Source organism: Pogoniulus pusillus, chromosome 13, assembly GCF_015220805.1.
Source record: "Pogoniulus pusillus isolate bPogPus1 chromosome 13, bPogPus1.pri, whole genome shotgun sequence".
Lineage (NCBI taxonomy): Eukaryota > Metazoa > Chordata > Aves > Piciformes > Lybiidae > Pogoniulus > Pogoniulus pusillus.
In genome coordinates this window covers 22,407,667-22,421,186 of record NC_087276.1, presented here as the reverse complement: position 1 = coordinate 22,421,186, position 13,520 = coordinate 22,407,667, and the positions used below count along the sequence as shown (strand labels likewise).

Here is a 13,520-nt window from a genome sequence, read left to right as displayed (position 1 = left end):
CCTCTGTGCCAGGAAGGGGACTGGGAGATGGAGACAGGAGGTGGTGTGGGATGTTGGTGGACAGAGGAGTGTGCCAGGGGTTCAACAGGGCTTTGAGGTGGCCACAGTGGTGAGAAACATCCCTGGCTCTACCACCCACCCCTGTTGGTGGTGCAGATGGAATGAGCTTTGCAGAGAGGCAGGACAGAAGCAGGCAGATGAAGAAGGTGATCACTTTTTTCAAGTAGTTGGTTTAGTAATTGTGATTTACTTCTAAAAGGTGATGAGCATGGATCAGGAACCCTGTGAGGCAGAGCTGCCACTTGATGGACCTTTCCACCAGCCTTGGGAGTTTTCCAGCTCCTTTCTCTCCTGTTGCCCTTAGCAACACAAATAACAAACTTTACCACGAGAGGAGATTTGCAGAGAAGCTTTGCCTCCCTATGCTGCCTTAGTCCCAGCCCTGCAGGTACAGCTGCTGGGTTTTGCTTTCCCACAGTGTCCCCTACTGCTGGCATGAAAAAAATCCAGTTAGGGACACAGGGAAAAAAAAAGAAAAAAGAAAGAAAAAGTCTGAATGGAAATCAAAGGCAGAGAAAGTCAGCAGAAAGGGAAGTGCTTCCTATGGAGCCTATGTGAAGAGCATGAGATGTTTGCATTCCTGGAATGGGAGTAAATGCAGAGTCAGGTTCTGCCCCTGCAGTTGGACTGTGGCTCCTGAGAGCTGTGTGGTGAAGGGCACAGATGTAGGCTGTGAAGATCACAGAATCACCTGGCTGGAAAAGACTTTAAGATCATTGAGTCCAACCATAACCTACCATCTCCCTGTACACAGCTCTTGGACCATGGCCCTAAGCTCCTCATCCAAATGCCCTTTGGACACCTCCAGGCATGGTGACTCCACCACCCCCTTGGGCAGCCTGTCCAGTGCCCAGTGATCCATTTAGTGAATAAATTCTTCCTAATATCCAATCTAAACCTCTCCTGGTGGTACTTAATGCCATTTCCTCTTGTCCTGTCACTTGTTACTGCAAGAAGACACCACCCCCTACCTTGCTCCAACCTCCTCTCAGGGAGTTGTAGAGAGCAGTGAGGTCTCCCCTCCAGGCTGAAGGTAGATTAGATTAAAGGAAATCAAGAAGAGAAAGGATTCAGGAGCAGAGAAGTCACTTTCTTCTGTCTCCTGTCTGATGACACAACAGGGGAAAGCAGCCTGGATTGAAGTGGTGGATGGATCATCAACTCAAAGTGTGACATTGCTGATCCTCTCTGGAGCTACTGCTGGAAGAAAGGATTAAACCAAATGTTTGGGGGCAGAATAGGCAAGAACACTCCAGCTATGGTAGATCCATGTAAAGGCAAAGAGATTTGTGATCCAGGAGCTGTAGCTGATGGGTGTTTGGGACAGCCAGGAGTGGTGAGTCCCCAGTACCCAGGAAAAGGCTGTGTGTGTCCTACATGTTCCCTGGACCAGCAATGCACTGTGCTTTGTCGTAGGCTTCTCCCTGGCACTGGGATAAAGCAGTGCCATGGGCTTGGTAGTGGTGCAGGCCTGGCAGAAATGGTCCCCAAGCACCACAGCTTAAGCAGAGGGCACTGCCCAGGCTATGTGAAGGTCGAGGTGATTGTCTTTGATCATCAGCTGAGCTATGGCTGATGGCCTTGAGCACACTTTTCAACCAGCTGCGATGGAATCACTGTGGGCTTGCTCCAGATGGGGGATGTTACCCTGCCATTGGAGCAGGCTGGGAGCTCCCCACAGATATCTAGACCTCAGAATGTTGGATCCTATGGGATCTGTCTCCTCCAAGACTGGGAAGTTCACTGTTTGCTAGCTAAATCAGTTCTAGATTACAAAACTAATCTACCTCCTGGAGCCCTCAAGGGGTCTTTAATGCTGCTAACTCTTCACACCAAGCCCAGCAGTGCCTGATGTTTCTCTTTCTTATTCCTTCCCCAAGACCTACGAGCAGAATGAATGGATAATCCATTTGGCTGGGAAGCTGCTGGCCCAGGATGAGGAGATCCTGTCCTTGATGGCAACAAACCCATTTGCGGGCAGAGAACCCCCACGGTAAGCTTTGAGGTTTGGTCAGCTTGCAGGAGCTGTTCCTGTCCTGGACGAGTCATAGAGTCATAGAATCAGACAGGTTGGAAGAGACCCCCAAGATCCTCCAGTCCAACCTGCCACCCAGCCCTGTACAATCATAGAATCATAGAATCACAGAATCAACCAGGTTGGAAGAGACCTCCAAGATCATCCAGTCCAACCTAGCACCCAGCCCTAGACAGTCGACCAGACCATGGCACTAAGTGCCTCATCCAGGCTTTTCTTGAACACTTCCAGGGATGGTAACTCCACCACCTCCCTGGGCAGCCCATTCCAATGCCAATCACTCACTCTGCCAACAACTTCCTCCTAACATCCAGCCTAGACCTCCCCTGGCGGCACAACTTGAGACTGTGTCCCCTTGTTCTGTTGCTGCTTGCCTGGCAGAAGAGACCAACCTCAGCTGGCTACAGCCTCCCTTCTGCTGATGGGCTGGGTTTGGTATCTGATGGAACCCATGTGATCCTCAAATAGAGTGGGTGTCATGTGAGGACAGACAGCATAGTGCTCCCAGTACCTTTATGCCTTCCTGGTGGTGACATGAGGACCTTCTGTTGAGCCTGTTCCCAGAAGGTCTAGGAAGGTCTCGATGTTGCTTCTCTTGGCCAGAAATGGTGGCTGCTGGTTTCCTGCCCATCAACTTTAGGGTCTTTGCCATGATCACTTGGTGAGCTGAGATCCAAACTGCCGTTTCTACAAAGCAGCCCTGCAGAAGTGATTGTTTTTGTGGACTCTCATCTTGGAAGTGTTTGTGTTTTCCATGAAGAGACAAAGCAAACATCAGCCAGCGAAAGGCATAGCTGAAAACCCCAAGGTCTTCTACAAAAGGGACATTTTTCACAAAGGTCTCTGTTGTGTTGCTGAGGTTATTTTTAGCTGAGAAAACATTTGAAGGGAATTTTGGATCAACTCAAGTAATACTATGCTCTTGCTAATGTTTTCCATCCGAGGCTCTTAGGATGCACGGCAAACAAGGATGAAGGTTCGCAGCACCATGTGAAATGAACTTCCTCCTGAACCCTGCTTTAGCACAGTGTGTCCCCCAAACCATCTGAGGAGAGACTCCTTTCCCACCTAGGACATTAATAACTTCTACCTTTTAGCAAAGGTCTTCTTCTGATATGGTTTGCTCAACCCAAGATGGTTTATGCTGGGAGCTGGGTGTATGTCTGGATATAGTCTGCACCAGAGCAGAAAAGCCTGGAAAATAACCACCAACCCAGAACAGCTTGCCCAGCATCACAATGGACAGCAGGGTTTGGAAGCTCTCCAGACAAGGAGACTCCACAACTTCTCTGGGCAGCCTGCTCCAGGGCTCCAGCACCCTCACACCAAGGGAGTTTCTGCTGTCGTTCAGATGGAACCTCCTGGGTTCCAGTTTGTGCCCATTGCCCCTTGTCCTGTCACTGCATCCCACTGAGAACAGTCTGATCCTCAGCTTCAGATGGACCTCCTGGGTTCCAGGTTGTCCCCATTGCCCCTTGTCCTGTCCCTGGGCACCACTAAGAAGAGTCTGGCCCCATCCTCTTGCTCTTGGTGAGCATTGCTCAGACCCCTTCTGGGGCTGCTCTTCTCCAGGCTCAACAGCCCCAGGGCTCTCAGCTTTTCCTCTTCACAGAGATGCTCCAGGCCCTTTAGCATCTTCACAGCCTCTGCTGGACTCTCCCCATATCTCCAGGTGGTGGTTCAGGAGTTTTATTGTGTGCTGGAACAGGTGAGAAAGAGAAATCTTCAGGAGCTTAAAACAAAATGCAGAGCAGCTCTTTCTTTCTGTTGACTTTTGGAGGCTGAGGATTGCAGAGCACGCAGAGAATCTCAGCAGGTCTGGTCAGTAACCACACAGCAGCATGGGTGCTGTCAAAGAGGGGCTTGATTCATGCCTTACCATGGGGGAACCAAAGTGCAGCCTCTGTTTTCACTCTTTAGCAACTAGTTTATAGTAGGAAAGGACCAGGATCCAGCACTGGGTTTATGTATCAGCCTCCTTTGCTCTGGCATTAGCTCTGCTTTAAAAGGTTTTTGTGGCTCTGCTGTGTTTTGGGTGGCATGAAATAAAATGAGCAATGTACAGATAGTCCTTCTGGCTTGGACCAAACTCCAGCAACCCATTTGATCCTTGATCCCAGGTTGTGTTTTGAGGTTTGGTAAGCTAAATGCAGACACCTGGAACATGGGCACTATAGTGATTTTTCCCTAGAGGGACCAATCGGAAAGCAGGGCACAGACTTCTGAGCACAGCCTGTTCTGAGAGGACAAGGGGTGATGGCTTCAATTAAAAGAATAGGATTCAGACTAGAGAGAAGGAAAAAATGTTTGACACTTAGGGTGGTGAGACCCTGGCCCAAGTTGCCTAGAGAAGTGGGAGCTGCTCCCTACCTGAGACCATTCCAGGTCATGTTGTTTGGGGCTCTGAGCAGCCTGTAGATGTCCCTGCTGACTGCCAGAGGTTGGATTAGATGAGCTTAAAATGTCCCTTCCCACCCAAATCAGTCTGGGGTGCTGTAACTCTATGTTCTTTAGTGCTAGGCACCTGTCTGTATGTCTACAGAATCACTGAATCACAGAATGGTTTGGGTGGGAAAGAACCTCCAGAGGTCATCCAGCCCAGCCCTCCCCTGCAGGCAGCAGGGACATCCTCCACTAGAGCAGGTTGTTCACAGCCTTGTTGAGCCTGACCTTCAATAGCTCCAGGGATGAGGCCTCAGCTACCTCCCTGGGCAACCTGCTGCAGTGTTCCAGCAGCCTCATGGTGCAGAACTTGTTCCTCACATCCAATCTAAACCTGCTCTGCTCTCATTCCAAACCACTGCCCTCATCCTGTCACTGCAGGCCTTTGCAAACAGTCCCTCTGCAGCCTTCTTGCAGCCCCCTTCAGGTACTGGCAGGCTGCTCTGAGGTCTCCCTGGAACCTTCTCTTCTCTAGGCTGAACATCCTCCATCTCCCTCAGCCTGTTCTCAAAGCAGTTCATCTGTCTGTCTATCTGCCTATCTATCAATCACTCTGTCTATCATTTGATCTATCTATCAGTCATTCTGTCTATCTATCCATCTATCTACCTATCTATATGTCATCTACCTCTCTATCATCTATATATTTACCTACCTACCTATCTATATATCATCTATCAGCCTACCTATTTACCTACCTACCTATCTATATATCATCTATCTAGATATCTATCTATCTGCATATCATCTATCTATCTACCTACCTACCTATCTATTTACCTACCTACCTATCTATATATCATCTATCAGCCTACCTATTTACCTACCTACCTATCTATATATCATCTATCTAGATATCTATCTATCTGCATATCATCTATCTATCTACCTACCTACCTATCTATTTACCTACCTACCTATCTATATATCATCTATCAGCCTACCTATTTACCTACCTACCTATCTATATATCATCTATCTATCTATCTGCATATCATCTATCTATCTATCTACCTACCTATCTATCTATCTACCTACCTATCTATCTATTTACCTACCTATCTATATATCATCTATCTATCTATCTATCTATCTGTCTGCCTATCATCTATCTATCTACCTACCTATCTATCTATCTATTTACCTACCTACCTATCCATATGTCATCTCTCTGCCTATCATCTATATATCTACCTGCCTATCTACCTACCTGCCTATCATCTATATATCTATCTATTTACCTATTTACCTACGTACCTACCTATATATCATCTACCTACCTACCTACCTACCTATCTATTTACCTACCTATCTATCCATATATCATCTATATATCTATCTACCTACCTATCTACCTATCTGTTTACCTACCTACCTATCTATATATCATCTGTCTATCTATCCATCCATCTATCTACCTATCTACCTATTTACCTATCTATGTATATATCATCTATCTATCTATCTATCTATCTATCTATCTATCTATCTATCTATCCATCTACCTATCTACCTATTTACCTACCTACCTATCTATATATATCATCTATCTATCTATCCATCCATCCATCCATCTACCTATCTACCTGTTTACCTATCTATATATATATCATCTATCTATCTATCTATCTATCCATCCATCTATCTATCTACCTATCTACCTACCTACCTATATATCATCTAGCTAGCTAGCTAGCTATCCATCCATCCATCTAACTATCAATCATCTATATCTACCTACCTATGTATCTACCTACCTATCTACCTACCTACCTATATATCATCTAGCTAGCTAGCTAGCTAGCCATCCATCCATCCATCTATCTACCTATCAATGATCTATATCTACCTACCTATGTATCTACCTACCTATCTATATATCATCTATCTATCCATCCATCTATCTACCTATCTACCTACCTACCTATATATCATTTATCTATCTATCTATCTATCATCTATATCTACTTACCTATGTATCTGCCTACCTATCTGTATATCATCTACCTATCTATCTATCTGTCATCTATATATCTACCTACCTACCTACCTACCTACCTGCCTGCCTGTCTATATATTATCTATCTACCTATCTAATTTATCTCTCCAGGTTGTTCCCACTGTAGTTCAGCTCCTCGCAGTAGCTGGGTGGAAAAAAAAACCCTCCCTTTCCTACCATCTCTCCCCCACCCTGACTCCATTCTAAAGGGAATTTTGAGACTTAATTATTTTCATTCCCTGCTAGACTAAATAATTAGGGGAAGGGACTGTTTTCCATAAGAACATTTTGCTGCCTACTCCGTGGAGTTCCTTCTGTTAATGGAAACTCTACACCTTCAATAGCCAAGGGACTTTCAGAATGAGTTAATGCCTTCGAAATGAAATTTCTGAGACCAAAGTTGGTAGGTTTCTTTACAGCCCTAGAAATTATAGTATTTTCTCAAGTGTGATAAAACTCAAAATGAGAAACAGGTGAGTGATTAAAAATGAGGGCATTGTTGAGGGCTCAGCCTCGCTGAGTGTGAAGCTTTCCTTCAAGCACTGGGATGTTTGTGGAAGGTGGGTTTACAAAAGATTCTGGTGAGGCAGGATAGTTCAGAAAGCCAGCAGCCATCATAAATCTGAACTGGGGGGATGTGTGAGAAATTCATAAGTGCTTAACACACCGTCATGGAAACAGAGGGCAACAAGGAAGGAAAACAATCCCTCCCCTCCCCCCCCCCCCCCATAAAATCAGATTTTGTCTGAAGAAGGAGAGGAGGAAAGAAAAAGGAGGGGGAAAAGTCAGGTTTCTTTTTGACTGAAGTGTTTGGTACCTCTGATATTAAATCATGGCCACTCAAGGACTTTTATTCCACTTATAGTAGCACTTTGTTGAAGTGGCCTCAGAAGTGGCCTCAGCATCTGTTGTGGTGCCCAGGTGGCCAAAAAGGCCAACGACGTCTTAGCTTGGAGCAGCAGTGGTGTGGCCAGCAGTGGGTGGTGATTGTCCCCTGCACTGAGTCATGGAATAGAATCATGGGATCATAGAATCAACCAGGTTAGAAGAGACCTCTAAGATCATCCAGCCCAACCTAGCACCCAGCCCTGTCCAGTCAACCAGACCATGGCACTAAGTGCCTCATCCAGGCTTTGCTTGAGAACCTCCAGGGATGGTGCCTCCACCACCTCCCTGGGCAGCCCATTCCAATGCCAATCACTCTCTCTGCCACAACTTCCTCCTAAGTTCTGGGAGGCACTGGGCACTGCTGAGGGAACACATCAAAGCATGGGTTTGCTTTTGGGCCCCTCACTCCAAGAAGGATATTGAGGGGATGGAGGAAGTCCAGAGAAGGGCAAAGATGCTGATGAAGGGCCTGCAGAGCAGGGCTGGTGAGGAGTAGCTGAGGGAACTGAGGGTGTTCAGCCTGGAGAAAAGGAGGCTGAGGGGAGGCCTTCTGACTCTTTACAACTTGCTGTCTACAGCTACCTGAAGGGAGGCTGTAGCCAGGTGCGGGTTGGTCTCTTCTGCCAGGCAAGCAGCAATAGAACAAGGGGACACAGTCTCAAGTTGTGCCAGGGCAGGTCTAGGCTGGATGTTAGGAGGAAGTTGTTGGCAGAGAGAGTGATTGGCTTTGGAATGGGCTGCCCAGGGAGGTGGTGGAGTTGCTGTGCCTGGAGGTGTTGAAGCAAAGCCTGGATGAGGCACTTAGTGCCATGGTCTCATTGATTGGGTGCTAGGTTGGCCTGGATGATCTTGGAGGTCTCTTCCAACCTGTTTTATTCTATGATCCTAAAGGCATTGAAAATCAGCCCATGAAACTGCCCTTATTCTGCAGACTTGGGCCAAGATGAATTTATGACCCCTCCTGCTACCAGGGCTAGACTAAGCCAGAGCACTGCTGATGGAGGCTCTGTTACCGGAGTGAATTTGCGCTTTCCACTGCCACTTGCTCCCTGATTTACAGGGAAGTGGGGAACCTCCAGATACGAAAAAACAACACCAAAAAAAACAACCCCAACCACCCAACCAACCCACACCTCTCCAAACCAAAGAGACTCCCCCATGTTTTGGTTCCTTTCTTCTCTCTCCCAGCCCTCCTTGCCCTGTCAGACCATTAATTCTAACAGAACCCGACGGCTCGGGGAAGGGGGGGGAGGTTTCTTTTTCCCTGGAACCCCTCAGCTGTTGCAAGGAGACAGCTGCAGCCTCTGGAACTAATTTCAGCTGTCTGAGAGATTTAGCCCTCCCCCCCAGTAACTCCAGGATTGCTGCTAATTTTTAACACATCCAGTTGGAAGATGTCATAATCGGCTGATGTATGATGGAAGCTTGAAAGGGCGACGGCGCAGCTGCTGCCGGGCATCTGGCAGGGGGAAGATGGTGATTTAAAAACTAATACTTGTTAGTTTGAGCTTTTGGGGTGTTGGGGTTTTTTTTGCCCATCTCAAGGCTGTAGCTTTGCCTGATCTGGGTGGCAGTGGAGAGTGGCTGTTTGTTTAGAAGAGTGGTATTGTGTCTAGTTCTGGGCCCCTCAATTCAAGAAAGATGTTGAGGTGCTGGAAGGTGTCCAGAGAAGGGCAACAAAGCTGGTGAGGGGCCTGGAGCACAAATCCTATGAGGAGAGGCTGAGGGAGCTGGGGGTGTGCAGCCTGGAGAAGAGGAGGCTCAGGGGTGATCTTATTACTGTCTACAACTACCTGAAGGGGCATTGTAGCCAGGTGGGGGGTGGCCTCTTCTCCCAGGCAACCAGCAATAGAACAAGGGGACACAGTCTCAAGTTGTGCCAGGGTAGGTATAGGCTGGATATTAGGAAGAAGTTCTTCACAGAGAGAGTGATTTCCCATTGGAATGGGCTGCCCAGGGAGGTGGTGGAGGCACCGTCCCTGGGGGTCTTCAAGAAAAGACTGGATGAGGCACTTAGTGCCATGGTCTGGTTGATTGGATAGGGCTGGGTGCTAGGTTTGACTGGATGATCTTGGAGGTCTCTTCCAACCTGGCTGATTCTATGATTCTAGTTCTATGATTCTATGATCCTGGCACAGAATCATCGAATCATAGAACGGTCTGGGTTGGGAGGGACCTCCAAAGGTCATCTCATGATGGGACTTTCTAGATGTTTTGATGGTCATAAAATCATGGAATGGTTTGGAAGGGATCTTTAAAGCCCATCCAGTCCAACCTCACTGCAGTCAGCAAGGGCATCACCAACTAGAGCAGGTTGCTCAGAGCCCCAGACAGCCTGACCTGGAATGGTTCCAGGGATTGGGCATTTCCCACATCTTTGGGCAACCTGGGCCAGGGTTTCACCACTTTCAGTGTGAAGAATATGTTCCTTTTCTCCAGTCTGAATCTCCCTCTTTTAGTTTAAGCCATCATCTCTTGTCCTGTCAAAACAGGCTCAAAAGATTGTCCCCATCTTACTTGTAGACCCATCCTTATGATCCCACTTCCAGCTTTCCATACCATTTGTTGCTCTAACAGCACCTCCCAGGCACAGGAGAAGCTGCTGTAGAGGCTTTTCTGTCCCTTGTCTCACATACCTGTTTTTGTCATAGCAGAGAGGGTTTTCCATCTCCTGGAGAAATGTCTGATTTGCTTTATCCAACCATATCTTGTTTCTGGCTTCTCAAGTGCTTCTCTTCCTCTTGTGTGTCTCCTAAGCTAACCTGGGCTCAGCTGGTTCAGCCTAATGTTCCATCCAAGCCATTTCTCTGCCTGGATATCATACTTGTTGCTTCCTCAGGATCCAGCAGGAGCTTCCAGCTTGGGTTCACTCTGTAAATCCTGTGAAACTGCTTGCAGCAGAGATTGTCTTCCCTGACCTTTCTGACTCCTTGGAAACACGAGTCCTGCTCATCCTCCTGAGCGACCACCTGTGCCACTGGGCTCCTTTTAATGTAGACAAAGTCAGGTAACTTCTTCATGACCTTCTTGAAGATGTTTCTCTTTCTCCTGAACAGTGAGCTCCATGCAGATTCCTGTGTCAGAATGTCCCTGTGGATCCCTTCCAGCAGCCAGAAGGTCTTTGCCTAAGCCCCAGATTTGTAGATACCAGATAAGGTTATCCGTAGCCTGTAGCAGGTTCTTGGTCAGCAGGTGACTATGCATGTGTGTGTCTCACTCACACAAGCTGTCCAGGGTTCCAAGTGATGCTGGACTCTGGGGCTTGAAATGGTGGACTCTGGAGCTTGTTTGCTCCCCAGATCTCAGGAGTAAGGAGTAGGTCCAGCAAGGCAACACTGGAGGAGTCTGCAGATCCTGTAACTTCAGGACCGAGGCACCCAGCTAGATGATAAATACTGGAGTAGATCCTGAGCTCTGCAAATCCTGAAATGAGGAGATCTGCAGCTTTTGCATCCCTGAGCCTTGCAGGGAGAGATTCCCATGGCTTCCAGATTTCCCACTTTTCTCCTACAGCCTGTAACCCCAGGAGGATAGAGAAGCTGGACAGGGTCTGGATTCTGCCATTGTATTTTGGTGGTCAGAGGTGTTCTGATGCCTGGAGGTATTCTGAGTTTCTCTGTCCTGCAATACATTGACTGCTGCAGCTGTTTAAAAGCTTTTTGATACCTCCATTGACCAGAGTTGAAATCCCAGGGAGTCTTGAATCCTAGGGAAGCTCTCACAGTATAGGACAGTGAAGAGCCATGAGCTGTGGTGTATCAGAGCTTTATATCTCATCACTGGATGAGTGGTTCAGCTTCTCAAAGAGTGCAGATCCTCAGAGTTTACAAACTCCACAGCCCATGGAGCTGTGCAGGTTCCTCCTCCCTGGATCTCACAGAATCAAGAAATCCTAGAATGGTTTAGGTTGGAAGGGACCTTGAAGATCATCCAGTTCCAACTCCTCTGCTATGGGCAAGGACACCTCCCACTAGAGCAGGCTGCTCAAAGCCTCATCCAACCTGGCCTTGAACACCTCCAAGGAGGGGACATCCACAGCCTTCCTGGGCAACCTGTTCCAGTGTCTCATCACCCTCCCTGGGAAGAATTTCTTCCTAATCTCCAGTCTAAATCTGCTCTTCTCAGGATTCAATCCATTCCCTCTTGTCTTACCACTACAAGCCCATGTAAAAAGTCTCTTCCCAGCTTTCTTGTAGCCCCCTTCTTATCCTCATAGGTGGAGCAGGCTGGGGAAAGAATGGATGGGATGAGTGGGTGGCTGAATTTAGAGGTCAAATGGGGGCTTGGAGGACTCTTCAGAGTGATACAGGCTCTGAAGGGAAGGGCCTGAAACAGAGTCAGATAGAAAAGCAAACTCCACCACAAAAATGCATCTTCAGCTGGATGTGGTTGCTTTCATGCTCACACAGTTTTAGTTTTACATGGTCATGCCATGCAAACATTTGAGTAGACAGGGAAGTGATGGGGAAAATCATTCCCAATCACATGGTAGATGGGATTTCATCTGGGCAGCCAAGCCCATTCCAAAGAGACAAGTAAATTTTCATTCCAGGGAGGTTAGTGGACAGTTCCTAAAGTTGGGAGGAGGTACTTCTGTATCTGAACATCTCCTAAGGTCTCTTGAGTCTGACCCAGGAGCTCAGATAAGTCATCTGGGTGCTAGGTTGGACTGGATGATCTTGGAGGTCTCTTCCAACCTGGTTGATTCTATGATCAGAAAGCTGGGGGCAGAGTTTTGAGCAGGGCCTGTTGTGACAAGGCAAGGAGTGATGGCTTGAGCTAAAAGAGGGAGATTAAGATTAGATAGCAGGAATTTTCTGTGCTGAGGGTGGTGAGACCCTGTTCCAGGATGCCCAGAGAGGTGTTTGATGCTCTATCTCTGGAACTATTCCAGATCATAGAATCATATAATCAACCAGGTTGGAAGAGACCTCCAAGATCAGCCAGTCCAACCTATCACCCAGCCCTATCCAATCAACCAGACCATGGCACTAAGTGCCTCATCCAGGCTTTTCTTGAACACCTCTGGGGATGGTGACTCCACCACCTCCCAGGTCAGGTTGGACAAGGCTCTAGCTGCAGCTGTCCCTGCTGTCTGCAGTGGGGTTGGACTAGATGAGCTTTAAAGGTCCCTTTGCACCCAGGGCAGCGCTGGGTTCTCTGCAAACAGATGTGCAACAGGTCGCTGCAAGTCAGCAGCCGGCGCTGGCTGTGATGAACAGCTCCACCTGGACGTGCGTTGGTGGGAGAGCCATTCCTGCATCCCTCATCTGGGTCTCCAGCAAGATTTAAACAGAGATGTGATTGCAGCAGACCTTTTAATTGGGTGCAGTTCTCTCCATCATCAGCAATCTCCCTCTGCTTCCCCTCGGCGTGCCGGAGCCGAGGCAAACATCCAAGGAGTCGTCCCCTAATTATTTTAGCAGGAGGAAGGAACTTTACGGCTGCCCAAGGTGCAGCCCCGGGAAGCCAAGAAGCAGCAGCCTGGTGCCCTTGCTCAGTAGCAGGGTTTGTATTTTAGTAGTGAAGCAAAGCAGGTTTGAAATGAGCATTGACATGACTTTGACATTTTTATACTGTGGGCTGGTTTATGAAGTCAGGGCCGGGCGGGCGGCGATGCACTCGGCAAAGAGGGAGCGCGGCGCTGCGGCACCGGGGGTGTTACTCCTTCTCTTGTCAGCATGCCCTACATCAAGCAGCACCAAAACCTCCCCAAACCCCACGGCATGGTTAGCCTCCCAATGTGTTTGGCGACACTGATGAATGCTTCTTTCTGCACTGCTTGAAAAATCTCCTTCGCTGTCGACTCCCAGGGCAGCCAGAAAACAGATGCGCTCCCAGCCCCGCTAATGAGCTACCGAGCTGCTGCTGCTGCTGCTGCTGCCTGGGGCAGAGGGAGGCTGCAGGAGATGGGGTGGGAGATGGGGACTGTAGCTGAAAGTGGCCTGGGCAGGAAGACAGATTTGTAGATTCAGAGTTACTTTCAGAATAGGAAAGAAAGAAGTGTCCAGGGAAGGGCGACGAAGCTGGTGAGGGGCCTGGAGCACAGCCCTGTGAGGAGAGGCTGAGGGAGCTGGGGGTGTGCAGCCTGCAGAA

General features: G+C 48.2%; 1 protein-coding gene across 2 annotated transcripts in view; it reads left to right on the top strand.

Moving 5' to 3' along the window:
- Positions 1 to 13,520, top strand: part of LMF1 (lipase maturation factor 1) — a 255,459-nt gene that overhangs the window by 238,841 nt on the left and 3,098 nt on the right. Inside the window, exon 10 of one of the 2 annotated variants that reach the window (XM_064153520.1) lies at positions 1,941 to 2,053. The exons of the other annotated variant lie outside the window; for it this stretch is intronic. Coding sequence (XP_064009590.1) covers positions 1,941 to 2,053 — 113 coding nt within the window. The remainder of the gene's footprint in view (positions 1 to 1,940; positions 2,054 to 13,520) is intronic. 2 annotated transcript variants of the gene reach the window in all.